This window comes from Cyrtonyx montezumae, unplaced genomic scaffold (genome assembly GCF_038088225.1).
Source record: "Cyrtonyx montezumae isolate F1298 unplaced genomic scaffold, pur_monq_1.0 scaffold_30, whole genome shotgun sequence".
NCBI lineage: Eukaryota > Metazoa > Chordata > Aves > Galliformes > Odontophoridae > Cyrtonyx > Cyrtonyx montezumae.
This window is the reverse complement of record NW_027072035.1, coordinates 11,673,286-11,691,049: the sequence shown is the minus strand read 5'-3', so window position 1 is coordinate 11,691,049 and position 17,764 is coordinate 11,673,286. Positions and strand designations below refer to the sequence as shown.

Sequence of the window (17,764 nt, the reverse complement as noted above, 5' to 3'; positions counted from 1 at the left end):
TGAAGCCATGGTTCCAATGGAGTTCTGTTGGGTTTTCCCCTCTTCATTGCTTTTTTTCTTTTTCCTCTTACTGATCCCTACTCACAGTGTTTCTCAAGAATTACTTTGTTTCATTTAAAAAAACAAAACCAAAAAATCTACTATTAGGTAACAGAACCAGAGGAGAAAGAGGCAGAGCAGATAAGAGCAAACCACAGCATGCAGGATGAAGGTTATTCATAACTAATAAAGCCATGGTAACAAAGAGTTCTGTATGAGTTAATCTTTGTCGTGATGCAGCTATATCTTACTTGGGTGCTTGTGTTGAATGCAGATTGCAGTAGAAAGGAAAGTTGTTCTTATTTGTGATGTTTAAAGATGCGCAATTTCTGATAATGTTGTGCATTAATGCAGCTGTGTTGCTATGCTGTATGGGAAGGTATTTTGGAATACTTCATATGTACTTTATATGTTTCTAATCAAGATCATTGACAGCTTTACACAGCATACATTTGTTACCTTTATTTTCTGTCTTCATGTAACTAATAATAACTGGAGATTACCTATATTCCAATAAATTAGACTTCTGAGATGACATTGCTGTTGCAGTATAGGTAAATTGATGTCCTCCACAGTGAGAGAATATAAACTTGAGGATTACTACTGCTGTATAACAATGTATGTAAGTGAAGTGCATCTGTATGTGAACACACTATTGTGCTTTAATTGTTCTTTGTTGGGTTAAACAATAACAAATTAAGGATTTCCTTAATACCTTGCATATTATGTCTTATCTTTGCTCTCTATTCTGTGCTTGTTCTTTCCTTGATGAAGTCATTAGTGGATCGTAATGAAACCTTGAAAAATTCTGTTGTGGAGGAGCCCATCATCAATAAGGTACAAAGCACTAGTGATCAAATTAATTGGACTGTACATTGTTATGAAGTCTTTCCTTTTCAAAATAGTGTTGGTACTCCTTAAAAAAAATTACTGACACCCAAATGATCCGAAGAAATCAGTTTTGGAAGATACTGAATTACACTGGTTATCTTGCATTTGGTTTCTAATAAGTTTCATATCTTAAAAAAACAAGATGAAACAACCAAGTAAGAACAGTACAAATTATTAAATTACATAGCTTCGAAGAGCTGAAGTTGTGCATTTTCCAAGTGACTTGAAAAAATCCATAGCAGTGTGGGAAGGAGTATGCAGGAGCTTTTTACCTGTGACTGAAATAGCCACTCAAAAGTAACAGTGATACACTGAAAATAAAGTCTTATTTATTATCCTAATCATAGTTTGATATTGAAAAGTTCCGATGGGTCTTAGTTTCAAGACAGGAGTAAATGAGCCCATTTAAGTTTCTTGGAAGACTGGTACAATAGACTAAAAAAGTTATAATACTATACCTTCATATACAATTAGAAGTAGTGTATTCTTAAGATTTTCTCAAACAAATAACTATTAAGAGGACAACAATGAGAACATGTTGTGATGTCCTTGGGCTCTATCGTTATGATTGTTTATATGATAAAGCAGTTTCATTAAGCAGATCATAGGAACGGACTGAGAACAGTATCTTCATTTTTTGAAGATTTGCTCACTGCATGAGATGATGTTTTTGAACCTCTTTATAACTGCAGTTTTGTGCAGTTTTATATATGTAAGATGATCAGAATTTGATTTTTGTTTTTTATTAGAAGGTACAGTACTCTAATATAAATCAGCTACTGCTGTTTCCCAAACCTTGAAAAAGATTATTTGATATTCTTTGACAGCACTGTCTTGCTGTTTTTCAAATAAAATATCTATGGGTAAATCTTTTAAAGACCAGTGAACTAAGGAGCTGAGAGTTAAGTAGTCCTGGAATAACTGTTTATTTTTGGAGGAAGTATGGAATCTTTTATTAGTAATTGAGGTTTCCATTTTTCTGTTACCATCTCTCCTTTTGTGTTTTTTCTACAAGACTAGGAGTCTGTAGTCTGTCAGTTTAATCCATGCAATGCCAAACTATTCAGTTTTGAACAAGAGTTCTGATATAGATGCATCATAGAATTTTATTGTATGCTGGCACATACTTGGGTGCATTTCTAAAATGAGAAAAGATAAACAAGGGTTGCGTTACATAATGTAATATTAGATCACATGAAAAACAAAACAAAAAAACAACTTGATAATAAAATTTATTTTTCTTAATAGCTACTATTTTGTGGTAATGGAATGTACAGTTCCCCTTAGCAAGTTCATGTAATTATGGAGAATGTGTCAGTTGAGAAACTTCATATATACTTTCCTGTTCAGAATCGTGTCTGCACCTACTTCCATTATGTTTTGTCAGTCCCAGTACTAAAAGTAAATATTGAGTACATCAAGACTCAGTTAGTACTTGACAACTCCAAACGTTCAAGCCTCTCAGGTTTTCTGAGAATGAACATGGTTATTATTACTTATGTTAAATCTTCTTATTATTGCTTGGGCAATCTTAACATGGCAACAGGAAGCTAAATTATTGCACAGAGAGAAGATTTACTGCAGTAACTACATGTTACTGCTACAGTTTTTTAGAATTAAAATTGAGGAAAAAGTAGGAAAATTCATATGATGTAGTTCTTAGTCTTTATAATTCCAGAGTGTGGCAATAGGACAAGGTGAAATGGTTATACACGCATAGGATGTTCCATACAAATGTGTGTGGGAACTTCTTCCCAGTGCAGTGATGGAGCAGTAACACAGCTGCACAGAGGTGGTGGAGTCTTCTTCTCTGGAGATGTTCCAGACCCGCTGGATGCCTACCTGTGCAACCTGGGCTAGGGAGCTGCTTTGGCAGGGGGGTTGGACTCCATGATCTGTGGAGGTCCCTTCTGAACCCCTGCAATTCTGTGATTCTGTGAAAAAAGGGCAATCTTGAGTTGATTTTTTTTTTCATTTTAATGTTTTACTTTTTAAATACAGATTGAAACAGATTTTGGATACCCAGGAGGCAAGGCAAGAATAATTCATAAAGAGTCTGACATTATTACTGCTTTCGCAGTCAATAAGGTGAGTATAAAGCAGGTAGGATAACCTGTTTTATCTGTTTGTGTTATTTTTCTACTAGTTGAACACGTGGCAGTGTGAATAGGTGGTATTTCTTCATAAGCTATCCTTATACAGCCTGAATTCTTAGTGCTTCCTTCTCTAAAACAGTTCGTAATTATCTTACCATAGTTAAACAATTATATTGGTAATTTATTTTCCTTTTTTTATTGTAAAAAGGATAGAGACAATTTTTCTTTAAGCTTGTAAGTAGGAATGTTTATTGTCTTCAGCAAAGAGCGAAGGAGGAAAAAAGACCATTACTCCTGTTTAACTATTTAAGCTTTGAATGGAAGAATGAAGGGGAAACAGGTTGTAAGCATTATAACATACAGATTGAGATAGTTGAGTCTTTATTATCCTCTAAGAGATGCAAGGAGAAACAGTAGCTGGTTGAGTGATACAAAATACAAATTATGTGTTTTGCTGTCCCATAAGCTTCCAGGTTTAGCTAGTTTGAACATACAGATTTGTAGGCATAAACGTTTTCTATATTATATGGATTAAGTGTGTAGTTTTATTATGGCTGAACAAAAGCCAGCATCTGAGTTGTCCTTTTGTAGCTTTTTTTTTATGTGTGTGTGACTTTTTTCAGGCAAATCGGAACTGCATTGCAATAGCATCAAGTCACGACATTCAAGAATTAGATGTCTCTGCAATACTGGCTACACAGATCTATACCTGGGTTGATGATGACGTGGAAATAGAAAATAAAGGGTATACTTTTTATATTTCCAACATCACAGCTTGACTGTGTAATAAATAATTGTATCAAAGCACAGTACTTAGTGTTGTTTGCAATCTAACTTATAATGTTATTTCATTTATAGGGCTGATGATTTCTTAGTTATACATGCTCGTGATGACCTGGTGAATGTTCAGGGAACCACTCCTTATACTCACAGTAATCCTGGCACACCCATTAATATGCCTTGGCTTGGTAGTACACAAACTGGCAGGGGTGCATCTGTGGTAAGTCACTTGTGAAAGATTAGACTTACACAGTCCATCTTTCTACTTTTCTTTGCTCACTGTTGGTGATTATATCTTATAATTAGCTAGTAAGTAAATGTTGCTTTTTTTTTTTTACTATTTTTTACTTTTTTTATAATAATGCAATTAATAGGCTATATATGCATGTAATTTAATATACACCAAATAAGGAGGCAGAAGTTTTACTAAACCATTTAATTTTTTTACTTAAAAATCAAGGTTGAGTGGAGAAGTTACAGCTTACATTGTTGCTTTTTAAATGAGCTGAAGCAGTTTCTAAGGAGCATAAATTCAGGAGATGTCAGAAGATCAATTCATAGAGATTGGCTTGAAATGCTTGTGTAAAATATCGAGGTAGCTTTTAGTTTAACCAGAATCTGATCTTTCATTCTGGGTTCTGCAGTATTCCAGCTATCATTTTAAAGTAAATACCAGCTTCTACTCTGGTATACACTGTAGGCCCCCTTCTAGAAAGGATACTGAGTGAACTCCAAAAGCAGATTTCATAGACAGGACAGAGGCTTCCAGTGAAGTGAATTAAACTCTGGAATTGAGCAAATTAAATTTGGGAAAACTGGAGGTTTCTGGTTTCAGAAGAAAAATAAGGAGGGCAATGTTGCAGAAATAGGACCAGTGACGGATGTTGAGTGTAATTTGAGCTATATATGGCCAACTTTAAACAATGTTGTTGGTTTTTTTTAACTCAAAAGCTGCAGTCCGCTCTGTCTTCTTTTCTTTGAAGAGCTGTGTGTTTGCACATAAACTTGGCTTAGTAGTTCTATTAAATTTGGCCATTTGTCTGATTAATGTTTTTTACAGGAGGTAATCAGTTTCATTATTTGCCATTTCTAAAATAGAGTTGAGGAGCACCCAGTAAAGCACAGTTATGTCCACGAGACTAAACTAATCCTTCTTGTAATAAAGTTGATGGTTGCACAATGTTAGCTTGTATTTTTATACATGTACCTGGCATAAACCTTGTCTCTAAGCAAAAAGATACTGTCTCAGATTTAGTCCTGTTCAAATCCTAATTCTAGTCTGGCTACTGGCATATTTAACTTGGTCCTGTGCACACTTACCTAGGTCCTGTGCAGTATAGATGCTCTATAATAATGCAGTCCTGTTGAAGTCACCAGGAAGGTGCTTACAGGAAGCCACTTAACTGGACTAAGTGATCTTACCAGACACCTTTATTCCTCGGCCTGTCTGAACATAAAGGTGAAACTAGCCTGGCTAGCTGAATGCACTGCATCTCATGATTTGGCTGCACTTCACAGCATTTTACAACTCAGAGCAGGCTGATAACTGTGGTAGAATGAAATAGCCATATGTTATTTTTTTATTTATATAGACAGTTTAGTTTGAATGTTAGGAGGAGTGAATAAAGAATGAGCATTGAAACAGTGCTGTACAATGCCAACATCTCTGCCTTGTATTTGGAAGCTGCTTATCCCAGTTACCAGTTTTCCAGCTCTGATGACATAAATCAGGTGTCATACAACTATTCCTGGAAAATTTGCTGCTTTCTCCTCTCAATTCCATATATATGTGCATATACATATATATGCATATGTGTGTATATACAGTTTGTGTGCCTGTTTCTCAACAAACAAATTACATAATCTATTAATGGAAACTGTTCTTATATAACTTTCTGTTCTATATGTTGCAAAACTTTCTTTCCTGAAGATACTTGTCTATGCTTCTGTTGAATGCATTTGTTGTTAAACTTTGGACCTAAGTTTTGGTTGGCATTCTGTTTGACTCTGGCAGAGGAGTAGAGAACCAAGCAGAGAATGCAGCCACACCTGCCCTGTAGGGAGAGGTTACAAAGGTACTGAATGAAGGACAAAGTAAATGAAGGAAGATATAGGGATTCTTGGGAGAAAATGGTGGTACTGAAATCTGGAGGAAAGTCAGCTACACCAAAGAAAACATCCTGTTGCTGCTGTTTGGTACTTTGTTCCTTCACATACTGCTTTTGATCTTTTCTCCCATCTTTACTTTTCTGTGATTTACAACTCATTTAGTAGATCCGTAGCCTTCTGTTCCTCACTTTTGCTGTCTTTTTAGTCATGTTATCTTTGGTTCATTTCCATCAACAAGGGAAACTAACTTAATTAACTACATTTTATTAACTCTGAGGTTTTTTTTGTTATTGTTCTTCACTGTTTCTTCTTATTCAGCTCCTACAAGGTAAGGAGGAGGCTCACTACTAGATTCTTCAGTAGAGTGTGTTTACACAGTTCCTTCAGTAGAGGTTTCAAAGAGAACATTGAACTAATAGTACATGCTGTACACTTCATTAAAACTTGGTGTTTTGTTCAACAGCTTGTCTTTCAAGCTGGTATGACTGGCACCAGTATTTGTACCATTTATTAACCAAGGGTAAATGTTTTAATTTTTTTATTCTTCAGACACCAAGCACCCAACTTCAGCCATGAGCTGCTGTTAAAGGGGAAACAGAGCTAGCAGTATGAAGAGTTAGTTATACTGATAGTTCGAATATATGCATTTGTCTTCTAAATTGGAGGTGCTGTACCAGAGATTTGTGTTAGCATAGTCTTTCAGACAAGTCTCTGTAAGCTTGCTTTTAAAAAATAAAGAAAGAAAAATACAGCATAGATTTGGGGATAGTAATATTTATTTGTATTTTAAGTAAGAAGCTTACAATTGACTTCTTGGTTGAAGTTATTATCTGTAAATCAATTTAGCCTTTTTATTTTTGTGAAGAAATTGAATAAGCCTGAGAAACTTAAAAATTGCTTTCTTACTTAAATAAAGAAACAGTGAATTTAGAGAGCAAAATATTTGACTGGAATACACTCTATTGTATGAAGAGTGTTGTCTTCTAACGTCTTGTCTTATAACCTAATAGGTTGCTTTAGTCACCATTATTTTGCCAGACCTTTTAATTTTTCTTTTGATTTGTGATTTTAAGTAATTATAGGAAAAAAAAAGAAAAAAGAAAAAACCTCATATTTGAAAAGCTTGTCTTCATGTTTTGCTTTCTCTTCTGGACGGTGTTCTGAAATAAATTTGAGTGACTGAGAGGCATAAGGCTTTCCCTTAAACAAATACCAAGGTGTTGAGAACTGAATGATCTGAATCCGCTTCCAAAATATAATCAAAGGATTAGAAGGATTGCAGTTATCCTACTAACTGAAACAATCAACAGAGAAAACAAACAACAAAACAAACCAACAAAAAGTCCATTAAAAAAAACAAAAAATGAAAGAATGAAGGCTTAATTTTGACATACAGTAGCAGAGAGAAAAGAAGGGAAGAGGCATGCACAGAAAAGCAAGATGCATTTCCCTGATGAAAAATCCCCACGTTGTCTTTGCAGCTATAGAGTTTTGTGAATTGGACTTCTCACGTAATCTGATGGCTTTTTAATCTTAATTGTCTAATGTCTCCAGTCCTCTTCGTGTATTGAACTCCTGATAGTGAGGGATTAAACTGATATGGAAAAACTGTGTATCTGACTCAAAGAAAAGCCATGGAATTTATGAACAAAAGTGTTGAATTTAGGAAGTAAAGTCAATTTAGGAACAAAAGTTTTGGAATTTAGGAATAAAAGAAAAATCTATTGGAAGAGTACTTGCAAAATTATTAAATGCTTTCAAATAGTATTAGATTTCACAGTTTTTATTGTTATTTTGCTTATTCTAGGAGGCCTCAAACAGTAATAAATAAATAAGTTACTTTTCAACCAATTACAGTAAATTAACTAGACTTGAACTAATATATTCCCTCCTATTTTTTACTTCTGTTAAAGTTTGTTTACCTCTTTCTTTACATGCTTCTGCCTCTCTCTTGCTTATCTTACAATATTCAGGAATATTCCAATAAATTTAATGGAATCAGAAAGGAATTGGCAAGAAAAGAGGTAAGACTGCAGCCTAAGAAGTGTTTTTACTTGGATCCATAAGTCTCTGACGCAGAAAATTAATATTTACCATGACACATAAAGCTGCAAAAGTATTAACATCTATGCTAGTCTTGGAAGAGATTGTCTTCTGAATTTCTAAAAGCAGTACTTGCTTTCAGTAGGAATTCTGATAGGAAACAAATTATCTGACATGGTTATTATTCAAATACAAAGCTTTTGCTAGGTGGTACTGTGCAATTGTTTTCTGTTGTTTTGTTTATTGAACAGATGCTCAAGAAGGCTATTAATAATGTCAGAAGAATGGCTTCTCATCCAACATTACCATATTGTAAGTCCAGCTTTGTGCTTCTTTAACTGAAGATTGTATATTGAAGAATAGCCTTTGCAAATAGTGATTGTTTTTTTTAACCAAATGAATATTGTTTTCCTTTACTTCGACTTGCATGAAAGATAGAAGGATAAAGCTGTAGTATTGGTATCTCTAAATAATTTCCTATTTCCATGCCATCTCAATATAATTCTTAAGTAATAAGTATGTGCAGCTCAATAAGGTGTGAGTAGCATGGATTTAAGCTTCATTGATACCTGATAAACCCAGAGTATGCTAGGTACTGTGCAGATACTGTGGCTTTAGCAATTTTGAAGCTTGTGTGTGGTGGTGTGAGTCTTCCTGAAGTTTTAGAAGAAATCTTCCTGCTGATGTGAAAGGTCAGTTAATTGTTTTCTATTGCAGATCTGACGGGTGCTCAAGATGGCAGTGTAAGAATGTTTGAATGGGGTCATGCACAGCAAATCACGTGTTTTCGGGCTGGTGGCAACTCAAGGGTAACTCGAATGAGGTTCAATTATCAAGGAAATAAGGTAACTGACAATGCTTTGTATTTACTTTATTCTCACGGTCAAACAGAAAGTTGTGAATTAACTGACGTATCATTTTCTCCAAATTCAGAGGAGTTTCTCTGAATTGTGAGAGATATTTTCTGTGTAACAAATACATGCGTATTTATAATTTATACCTCATTTCAGTTTGGAGTTGTTGATGCTGATGGATATATAAGTTTATACCAAACAAATTGGAAATGTTGCCCACTTACAGGAACTTCACCAAAACCATATTTGGTAAGTGGAAAACTAAATTTGCTTCCATAAAATTCTGCTGTGCTTTTTTATTTTATTACATCTTTAGACATGTTAGAATTGGGCAGAGATTGTTCTGATAACCAGTATTAATCAAGATTTAATAACACATCGTTGCCAGTCTTTAATCTATTCCACAGATTCAAATAGATTACAGAATTCTAATCATACCATTAAAGCTGGAGAGTAGAAAATGCAGTGTCATAGCTGAAATAACCTTAATGTTCCATGAGAATTATCAGTAATTGTCAGCTGTGAATTAAACATCAGTAAACAGGGCTGCAGATACACTGCCCTGAAAAATCAGCAGTATCAGAAGGCATGCGTGTAGTCTCCTGTGTTCTCTAAATTGTATTCAAAGCAACCCACGTTCCTGTGCAAGTTTAAGCTTTCATATTGATAGAAAATCTGTGTCTTTTTAATTAATTGTTTATAAACTGCCATTTTTCAGACCTGGCAGTGTCATAACAAAACAGCCAATGACTTTGTTTTCATCAGTTCATCATCTTTGATAGCTACAGCTGGATTGTCTTCTGACAACAGGTAAGAACTTACTAATTGTTGCTCTGATAATATATAAGAATAATACAGTGTCCCTTCCCAGGTCCAGCTTCAGCTTTCTGTTGATTCTTCTTAGGCAATTTCAGAGTGATGTTTATACTTCCACCATATTTCTTCTTTTGGGGTACTGTAATGTTTGCGCCTATATTTGCATGCTAAAGTTGATCCTATAGGGAAGCACAAAACCTCTGTTCGTGTTTCCTATTAGGCTATCTTAAAGTATTTATTTACAGATCTAGGGACACTTGCATAGCTCTTCAGGGAACATTTAAAATAAGTTTGGATGAAGAAATAGCAAGAACCGCTAACATTCAGATGAATTCAGCTACAAAAGCCTGTAATCTCAATATGAATCCATTAACAGATTAACCAGTAGTGGGAAGGTTGGTGTGTGTGTAACTATGAAAATAATTTAATGTCTGCTCAAAAGGAGTAATTTTGAAAGCTTGTTTACAGTGCTTTATCCTTGTAACAATTTTCCTAGGGCTCTTATGACTTCTTTCAAGTACTGAAAATACTTGATAACATTACTCATTTAATTAAAACCTTTTTTTTCCCCATACTTAGTTAAAACTTCTTTTTTTTTCATGCAGAAATATTTGTCTTTGGGATACTTTAGTTTCCCCTACAAATAGTTTGGTGCATGGTAAGTAAAATACAGCAAGGAAAATATTTGATCAATGTTGAAAGAAAAAAAAGTGTTTCTGTACTCACGGCAATGTTATTGGAAGTAATTCAATATGAACAGTAAAACAGCTTTCATCATCCTACATCAGCAGTAATCTAAAAAGAAATTCTTGAGAAATGATACAAGGTTATCTATAAATGACTTCGTGCCCTTCCTTATATCTTTGTACCACGAGTGCAGTCCTTGAAAACCAGACATCCATAACTTCAATCTATTTTTAAAGATGGAGTAAGTCCTGTTTATTGTCATTAGCATATTCAGATAAATCTGTGAAGACTGCAGTTTTTAACAGACTTAAGACTGCATGGATATGCATTCATACTCTAGCTCCAGGTTCCTGTGGTTGTCATTACTCAAGTCAGAGAAGCTCCACTCAATACTAACAGTACCATAAAGATAACATTAGGCTTTTCCAGATCTACTTGGAGAATATGAATACTTAAGAACTGTTACGTATTTCATTGCCTCTGTGAAAATCCTGCCTTCAAAAAGCCATAGTTAAGAAATTCTCTGAACTTATAGTCCTCTGAAGTTAAGTACATGAATAAATGCACAAGATTTCCTAGGAAATAGACATTGATTTTTTTCGTAACGAATAGGTTTGACAGTGTACAACCAAGATCTCATAATCAGATAGTTATTTTCAGAGTATAATTTTTGAAGATGCACTTAGTGCTATGTCTTTTAAACAGTGCATTTTTGCTTTCAAAGTTTGTCCAATTCTATGTCAGTTTTACTTTATGTATGATGCCAAATACACTGTGGAATGTTTTAAATGCTTTCTGCACCTGTAAACAACTGCTTCTGTAAGTATGCTTCTTCAGATATCATATTTAAGTGGGTTGCACTGCTTTTATTACTACTACTTTGATGCAGTGAAAAAGAACTAAATTTGAGTAGCTGAAACACAGACTTAGGCTTAGAGAGTCAAGTTGAGAACTCCTTGTAATTAAGGTTTGAATGCTTAGGCTTACCTGTGCAGTGCCTGAAATTTCTAAACACAGCTTTAGAGAATCCTCTGAACTCTTAAGTACAAATAAATATGATGCATATTAGGATTTATAGGATCTAGTCTCAGATACGCTGAATTTTGTTCTGATGACTGTAATCTTTTACTAATTCTGCTAATTTAGAGTAGCAAACATGCCCAAATAAATTTGTAAACAGGGAAATTTAAAATAGTAAGTGGAAACTGCTGTCAAAATATATCTGGTAATTCTGGAGGAAATTTTGTATAGGAAGCATGCCTTGAAATAACAATTATTAAGAAGTTTGAAAAGAACATGTTTCTGGTCAAGGCTTAATAGTTTATAGGGATAAGAAGGATACTTTTCCTGTACATACAGTAACTTCCTCATTTGTCTGATATGAGCCTGGGTTTGTATATATATGGCACTGCATGAAGTTAACAAATTGTGGTCAGTTGGACTACAGCTTCAAAGCCATTGTTTTTACCATCTTGAACTTTAGAAACTGATGGCAAATTAACGTTAGTACAGTGTGTTTATTTAAATAACTCTGCTTTGGCTTTCAGCTTTTATCTGTCATGATAGTGGAGCAACAGTTCTAGCATATGCTCCAAAACATCAGCTATTAATCTCTGGAGGGAGGAGAGGCTTTACGTGTATAATTGACCTTCGCCAAAAGCAGCAGCAACAGTTACTCCAAAGTCATGATTCTCAAGTCAAAGCAATTGCCGTCGATCCTACAGAAGAGTATTTTGTCACAGGATCTGCTGAAGGCAACATAAAGGTATTAATGGGAGAAAGGGAGCAAAGAGGTGAAGATCATGGTACTGTGTAAACTTAAAAACAATCATGAAACCCACATGTAAAACCCTACTGCACAGAAGTGTGGAATAACCAGATGTCACATTCTGCACTTCTTCTCAACCCTGACTTTCACATATACTTACACGTATCATCAAATGTTATTCTTACCTCATAGTCCTCTTTAGTTAATATAACCTTAGTCATCCTACATTTACATATTATAGAAAATGAATATTACTTTTCTGTTACCACGTCATTACAGATTGCTACATACCTTTTCTTTCATACTTAGTGTTAGAAAGATCAGTATGAAATGTACTCCGGTTCAATTTTTCCATAATTCATCACTAGTGAGCTTTAAGGTTGTGGTAATTATTATGACAGGAGATTGATGTTTTGGTGCTTTTTCAGGTATGGAGTCTGTCTACATTTAATCTTCTGCACACTTTCATCAATGAGCATGCTCGACAGTCTCTCTTCAGAAACATTGGGACAGGAGTCATGCAGATTGAGACAGGACCAGCAAATCACATATTCTCCTGTGGTGCTGATGGAACGGTAAAGATGAGAGTCTTGCCTGATAGATTCAGCCCATTTAATGAAGTGTTAAAAAATGATGTGAAATTTATGATGTAATATTTTTTCTCAGTGGAGTGTGTAACCTTCTGCCATCCCTGAAAATACTTTTCCTGAAACTACTCAAAAAACCAGATATACAGTGATAATTTGTGCCACAAATATATTTTTTTTTCTTTCATATTTATTAGATCTTTTAGTTACTTCAGATTCTGATTGTTGCCTAAAATATGTAAAGGACTCTGAATTATCTGTTTATAATATATTTAAGATGTTTCTGAGGTGGTTTACCCTTCCTTATAGGTAGTTATGTTCCTGCCTGGAGTGTACCATCTGGACACAGTCTCTTTGTTCAACAACTGGCCTTTTTCTGAAAGTAGGTCCAGATGGGAACCTTAGATAATGTAATTCTCTCACTGTGGCAACCTTAGCTGTATCTCTACTTGTGTAGTTGGCCTACAATAAAAATTTATACTATGTCTGGAAAAGAAGTAGTCTATTTTAGTAGAAACTCCTACTGTATGAGAAATTGGCCATGCAGACATTAATGTGAGCCACTATCTGTCTCGATTCCTGGAATCCAGGCTGTTTACCTCCTTGACTCACTCGGTCTCTTTCCTGTGATCTAGGGTATGAGAAACTGAAGAATGTTCTGTGACTTTTCTTCTGTTCCATAGCTTGACTCACTGCCATCAGTATGGCAGACTTACCTTTTAAAAAATATATTTTTAACCCTGAGCAATCCCTTTACAAAAATATGTACATATTAATGAATATCTTCCTATTAAAATTGTCAAGATTATTTGTGAAGCTTTAGTCTTGATGAAAAAAGTACAGGAAGATACTACTTTAGAATACTGCTTTAGAATCTCCTCAAAGAGTATTTATTTGCATGTCTGTAGAAGAAGAAGAAAAAAATAATAATTTATTTTTTACATTTTTTCCGGTAAGACATTATTTAGCCCAAAGATAAACAGTTCATACTTAGCACTTACATTTTTGCTTGTCTGCTTTTCCTCAGTACTTTACATAAGTAAAAAGGAAAAAAAATTCAACAGCAGAGTACTTAATGCTGTTACTGTTTGTACTGTACATTTACGTCTGGTTTAAAGTGAAAGGAAAATATATTGAAGAGGATAGATTTTTTTTTAATTATTGCTTTATTTTTTATTTTTTTATTTTTTACTTTTTGCCAAAATATTAAACTGCATAACTTAAGTGTTTGACCAAAATATTAAATCTGTTTCAGAACTTGAGAGTTGACAAAGGTTTAATTTGTAAGCTAGGTGTAAGGCTGGGTTACTTGAATGCCAATGGTGTACTTTTTTGCTAAAAGATATTTTGTGAAATAGAGCACCAAGATACTAAATGTAAAATAAACTTGTCAGATTAGGAACTATGGGGATAAATAAAGCATAGTAGAAGTGAAGGGCTTGTAAAATGAACTTTGTAACATTCTCAGGATGCTTTTATCTTAAAAATATAAAATTGTTTAAAAAGATTTTGTAAATTGCATTAAGGTCATTGAAAACGTATGTTTTGCAAGTTGCAGTGCAAACACTATGAAGGTTTTTATGCACATAACCTGAATTTTCAAACTGTGCAATAAAAAAGAATGTGAATATTCCACCATAAAAATAAAATAAAAACAACAACAACAGAAGCTTTGTGACAGCATTTCAAACTGCTACAACTGTTCAGTGGTTCAGTTGTAACTGTTCTTCCACAATTCTTAGTTATAGATTAAAATCAAAATTGGTATTAAAACAGTTTAAGTACAGTGATGGACCAGAAAAGTGACTGATGAGAAGTGACATCACCTTACAGGACTCATTTGCCAACGTGTGTCGTATCTGCTCAGTGATTCTAGTAACTTCCATTCCTATTAAACAAGGAAGACAATGGAGTTATCTGTAGCACACTGCGTCAGAGAAGCAACTGAAGCTAAACTGGGCTTACAGCTGCTTATATTCATGTATTAATTTTATGCAACCACTGAACTAACAAAGTTATATTCAGAAAATGTGCAAAACAGTGACAGCATTGTATAATGATGTCCTTGATGTTTTGTTCCTAATTATATCTATATATCTATTTCATTAGGTTTAATATTCCAGGCTCAGTTTATTGTACTGGTAGTCACAAAAAGCTGTCTTTTCATCTGAGAATTGAGCAGAGATTTTATGTAGAATTTGCCAAGGCATACAATGTTGTCATTTTTCTGAGTAGAACTGCAGTGTGATTATCCTGGCAAACTTGAGCTTATGCCAGAAGAGTAAGGACTGTGAGCAGGCATTTTCAATAATGTTTGAAGTTGCCATAAGCTACTCTTAAAGTAATGTAAAATCACTATGTATTTGCCCATGCCTTCTTAGTATTTCCAATAAATCCTACAGAAACTCAGCCTTCTAGCATTCCATGTTGCTGCTACTTCCTTTACAAATGAGTTGAATGCTTGTATAATGTTAATTGATGTTTAAAAATTGTAAGTCATTCTGTTGGTGGCTTTCTTGTAATGATAGAATCAAAATGAGTTAACTTCTGTTTTAACAAAAACTTTTCAAAGGGACACTCTCAACTTCAGTCGTTGGGGAAAAAAAATGAAGTTTCTGGATGATGCCTTAACAGCTCCCATCGATTTCCATCTTTTCAGCAATTGCTGCTTTATCCCTATTGCTATGCAAGTTACTGAAGATGTTAATATTGGCTACCTAGGGTTCTGTGTATGAGGTAGCCGTATGCAGAAACTGAACTTGAAATTTGCATTTCCCAGTATTTAATCTCCAATAATTCCATGTCCAGATAAAATAACTTGGTTGACAGTGTCCCTAAAATGTCATAGCCTAGTGTGACTTGTGTTGGTCCATGTGGCAATACGTAATGCAATTGAGTTTTCATGCTTGTCTTCTTGATTCAGTTACCTCAAACAAGTTTGTGATACAAGTTTTTCACTGTTACTGCAGTAACTTCTGAGAGTTAAGCTCTGTCCATCTGGGTACTTAAGCTGGCTTATTGTGTGACTTGTAAAGCAGATAATTCTGAGCTGGCAGTGATGTTCCAGAATGTTCATGGAGAAGAATGAAGCGAGTGGAATAGACTTCAGATTTTGTACCACGCTGCTATGGCACAAGCTGAGTTTAGGTGTTCTCATGCATTTTAGAAACCTTGCTGCCACTTGCAGGAAATAAACTTTTGGGGATAATCTACATGAGGTACCATTCCCTTCCTCATAAGAGCACCCATTGTTAGATTAGTTGCAGTAGTAATGTAAAAATGCAACCACGATTACTAGAAAATAAGCTTGGAGACTGAATGTGTTCTCCAAGATAATTTTTTCAAATGTTTATTTTTACTAAAAGTAGCAAAACAGCCTCTAATGGCAGGTTCAGCACACTGATCAAATACTTTATATAAATAAAGATACTGATTTAGCAAGTTTCTTGGTGTTTTATTCCTCTGCAGTTTTAGCTGTAAAATCGGTGTGATTTTAATCTTCTTTTTCTGTTTCATTTAATGCTTTATCTTTTCATGCTGCGATTAGTTTGAATTAACTTTCTAATGTCTTCCTTTAAAATTCAGGACATGAGTTAGCCATCAGCTGTATTCTGTTTTGGTTTCTCAGTGGTTGATATGCTGATGGTACATTCTGTTATTTTTATTGGTAAAGCTCACTTTTTGTTACAAACCCTTAGAATTATGGAACACAAACCATGTACCTAAGAATGCTGTCCAAATATTTGAGTCACAACAAGCTTGGGGATGTAACCACAGTGCTGGGGAGCCTGTTCCATGCCCAGCACCCTGTGGTGAAGAGCCTTTTCCTAACCTGATCTGATCAGCTCTGCTGTCACCATCCTGTCTCTGCAGGTCGCAGAGCCCATGAGGCTTCCCCTCAGCCTCCTCGTTTCTGGGCTGGACCTCAGCTACCCTCACACGTCTTGCTCTCTGGACCCTTCCCCATGTTCGTAGCCCTTCTCTGGATGCTCTTAGATTTATGTCCTTCTCATACTGTGGCAACCAAAACTGTGCACAGGTGCTCGTGCACCGCGCAGGACAGTGCTGTGATGGGCCTGATGTACCCCAGGGTACAGTGCTGCCTCACTTACTGTCAGCCAGAACCCCCAGGTGGCTTTCCATGGGGCTGCTCCCCAGCCCCACATCCCTGTCTCTGTAGATAGAGCTGGGGTTTACCCATTCCAGGTGCAGAATCAGGCTTGGACTTGTCAGACTTCAGGTGGTTGGTTATTGCCCACCCCTCTGATTTCTCCAGGCCCCTCTGCCCTGGAGGGAGCCAACAGTTCCTTCCTGATTAGGGCTGTCTGTATCATTTCAAGCCCTGTATGCGAGTCCTTCATAAAAGTAGAAAAGAAATAGACCTAAAATAAAGCCCTGTGTAACCCCACAAGCGGTGGGCCACTTGCCTGGTGTAACCCCACTTCATATAACCCCTTGGTCCATCAGCCAGCTATTCACATTGATTTTCAGGTTTTTTTTTCTTTGTTTTTTGGTTATTTTTGTCCAGATATTTTGTCCATGTTTTCTGTGAGAAGCAACATGAAATTCTTAACTCCAGAAGGCTTACATCAGCTGGCTTTCTTGGTCAGCTAGATGGGTAACACTGGCATAAAAGGAGGTTAAATTCATTAAATTCACTTCTTTCTGTTCTTGAGAACTGTGACAGTGTTTGCTGCCTTACAGCTCACTGCATGAAGTCAGCTCTTCTCACTGGTGTGTAGTGTTACTAAAACTAGGGTTTTCTTTGGGATTTGGGGTTTTCTTTGGGATTTGGGTTTCTTTGCAATATGGGGTGGGCTTTTTTGCTTCATTTACGGTGTGCCTGTTTGTGTGTGGGGGGCTCCATCGGGGGCTCCCTTTTTTGGGGTCACCCCCTTCCCACCGGGCTGGGACTGGTCCCAGTTTGAGATGCTGAAAGTGGAACTGGAGAGCAACCAGGAGTTGGCCAACAGCCGCATGGCCAAGCTCGAGAAGCTCCAGCACGAGCTCCAGCACACTGTGCGCGGGCACGAGAGGCTCAAGGTGACACCACAACCAGGGGCACTGTGGGGACTGGGGGGGAACTGGGAGGGA

At 35.8% G+C, this 17,764-nt stretch overlaps 1 protein-coding gene across 7 annotated transcripts in view; it reads left to right on the top strand.

Moving 5' to 3' along the window:
• DMXL1 (Dmx like 1) overlaps nt 1-13,167 on the top strand; it is a 77,764-nt gene extending 64,597 nt beyond the window's left edge. For 3 of the 7 annotated variants that reach the window (XM_065744285.1, XM_065744284.1, XM_065744291.1), the window contains 12 exons: nt 814-876; nt 2,932-3,018; nt 3,650-3,771; nt 3,885-4,026; nt 7,889-7,939; nt 8,210-8,270; nt 8,676-8,803; nt 8,969-9,061; nt 9,531-9,622; nt 10,234-10,286; nt 11,863-12,080; nt 12,512-13,167. In XM_065744285.1, the coding sequence (XP_065600357.1) occupies nt 814-876; nt 2,932-3,018; nt 3,650-3,771; nt 3,885-4,026; nt 7,889-7,939; nt 8,210-8,270; nt 8,676-8,803; nt 8,969-9,061; nt 9,531-9,622; nt 10,234-10,286; nt 11,863-12,080; nt 12,512-12,736 (1,335 nt within the window). In that variant the 3' untranslated portion in view covers nt 12,737-13,167. Of the gene's footprint in view, nt 1-813; nt 877-2,931; nt 3,019-3,649; nt 3,772-3,884; nt 4,027-5,820; nt 6,419-7,888; nt 7,940-8,209; nt 8,271-8,675; nt 8,804-8,968; nt 9,062-9,530; nt 9,623-10,233; nt 10,287-11,862; nt 12,081-12,511 lie in introns of those variants that run through there. The other 4 variants (XM_065744288.1, XM_065744287.1, XM_065744289.1 and 1 more) reach the window with 4 other exon arrangements.
• The last annotated feature ends 4,597 nt before the right edge of the window (nt 13,168-17,764 follow it).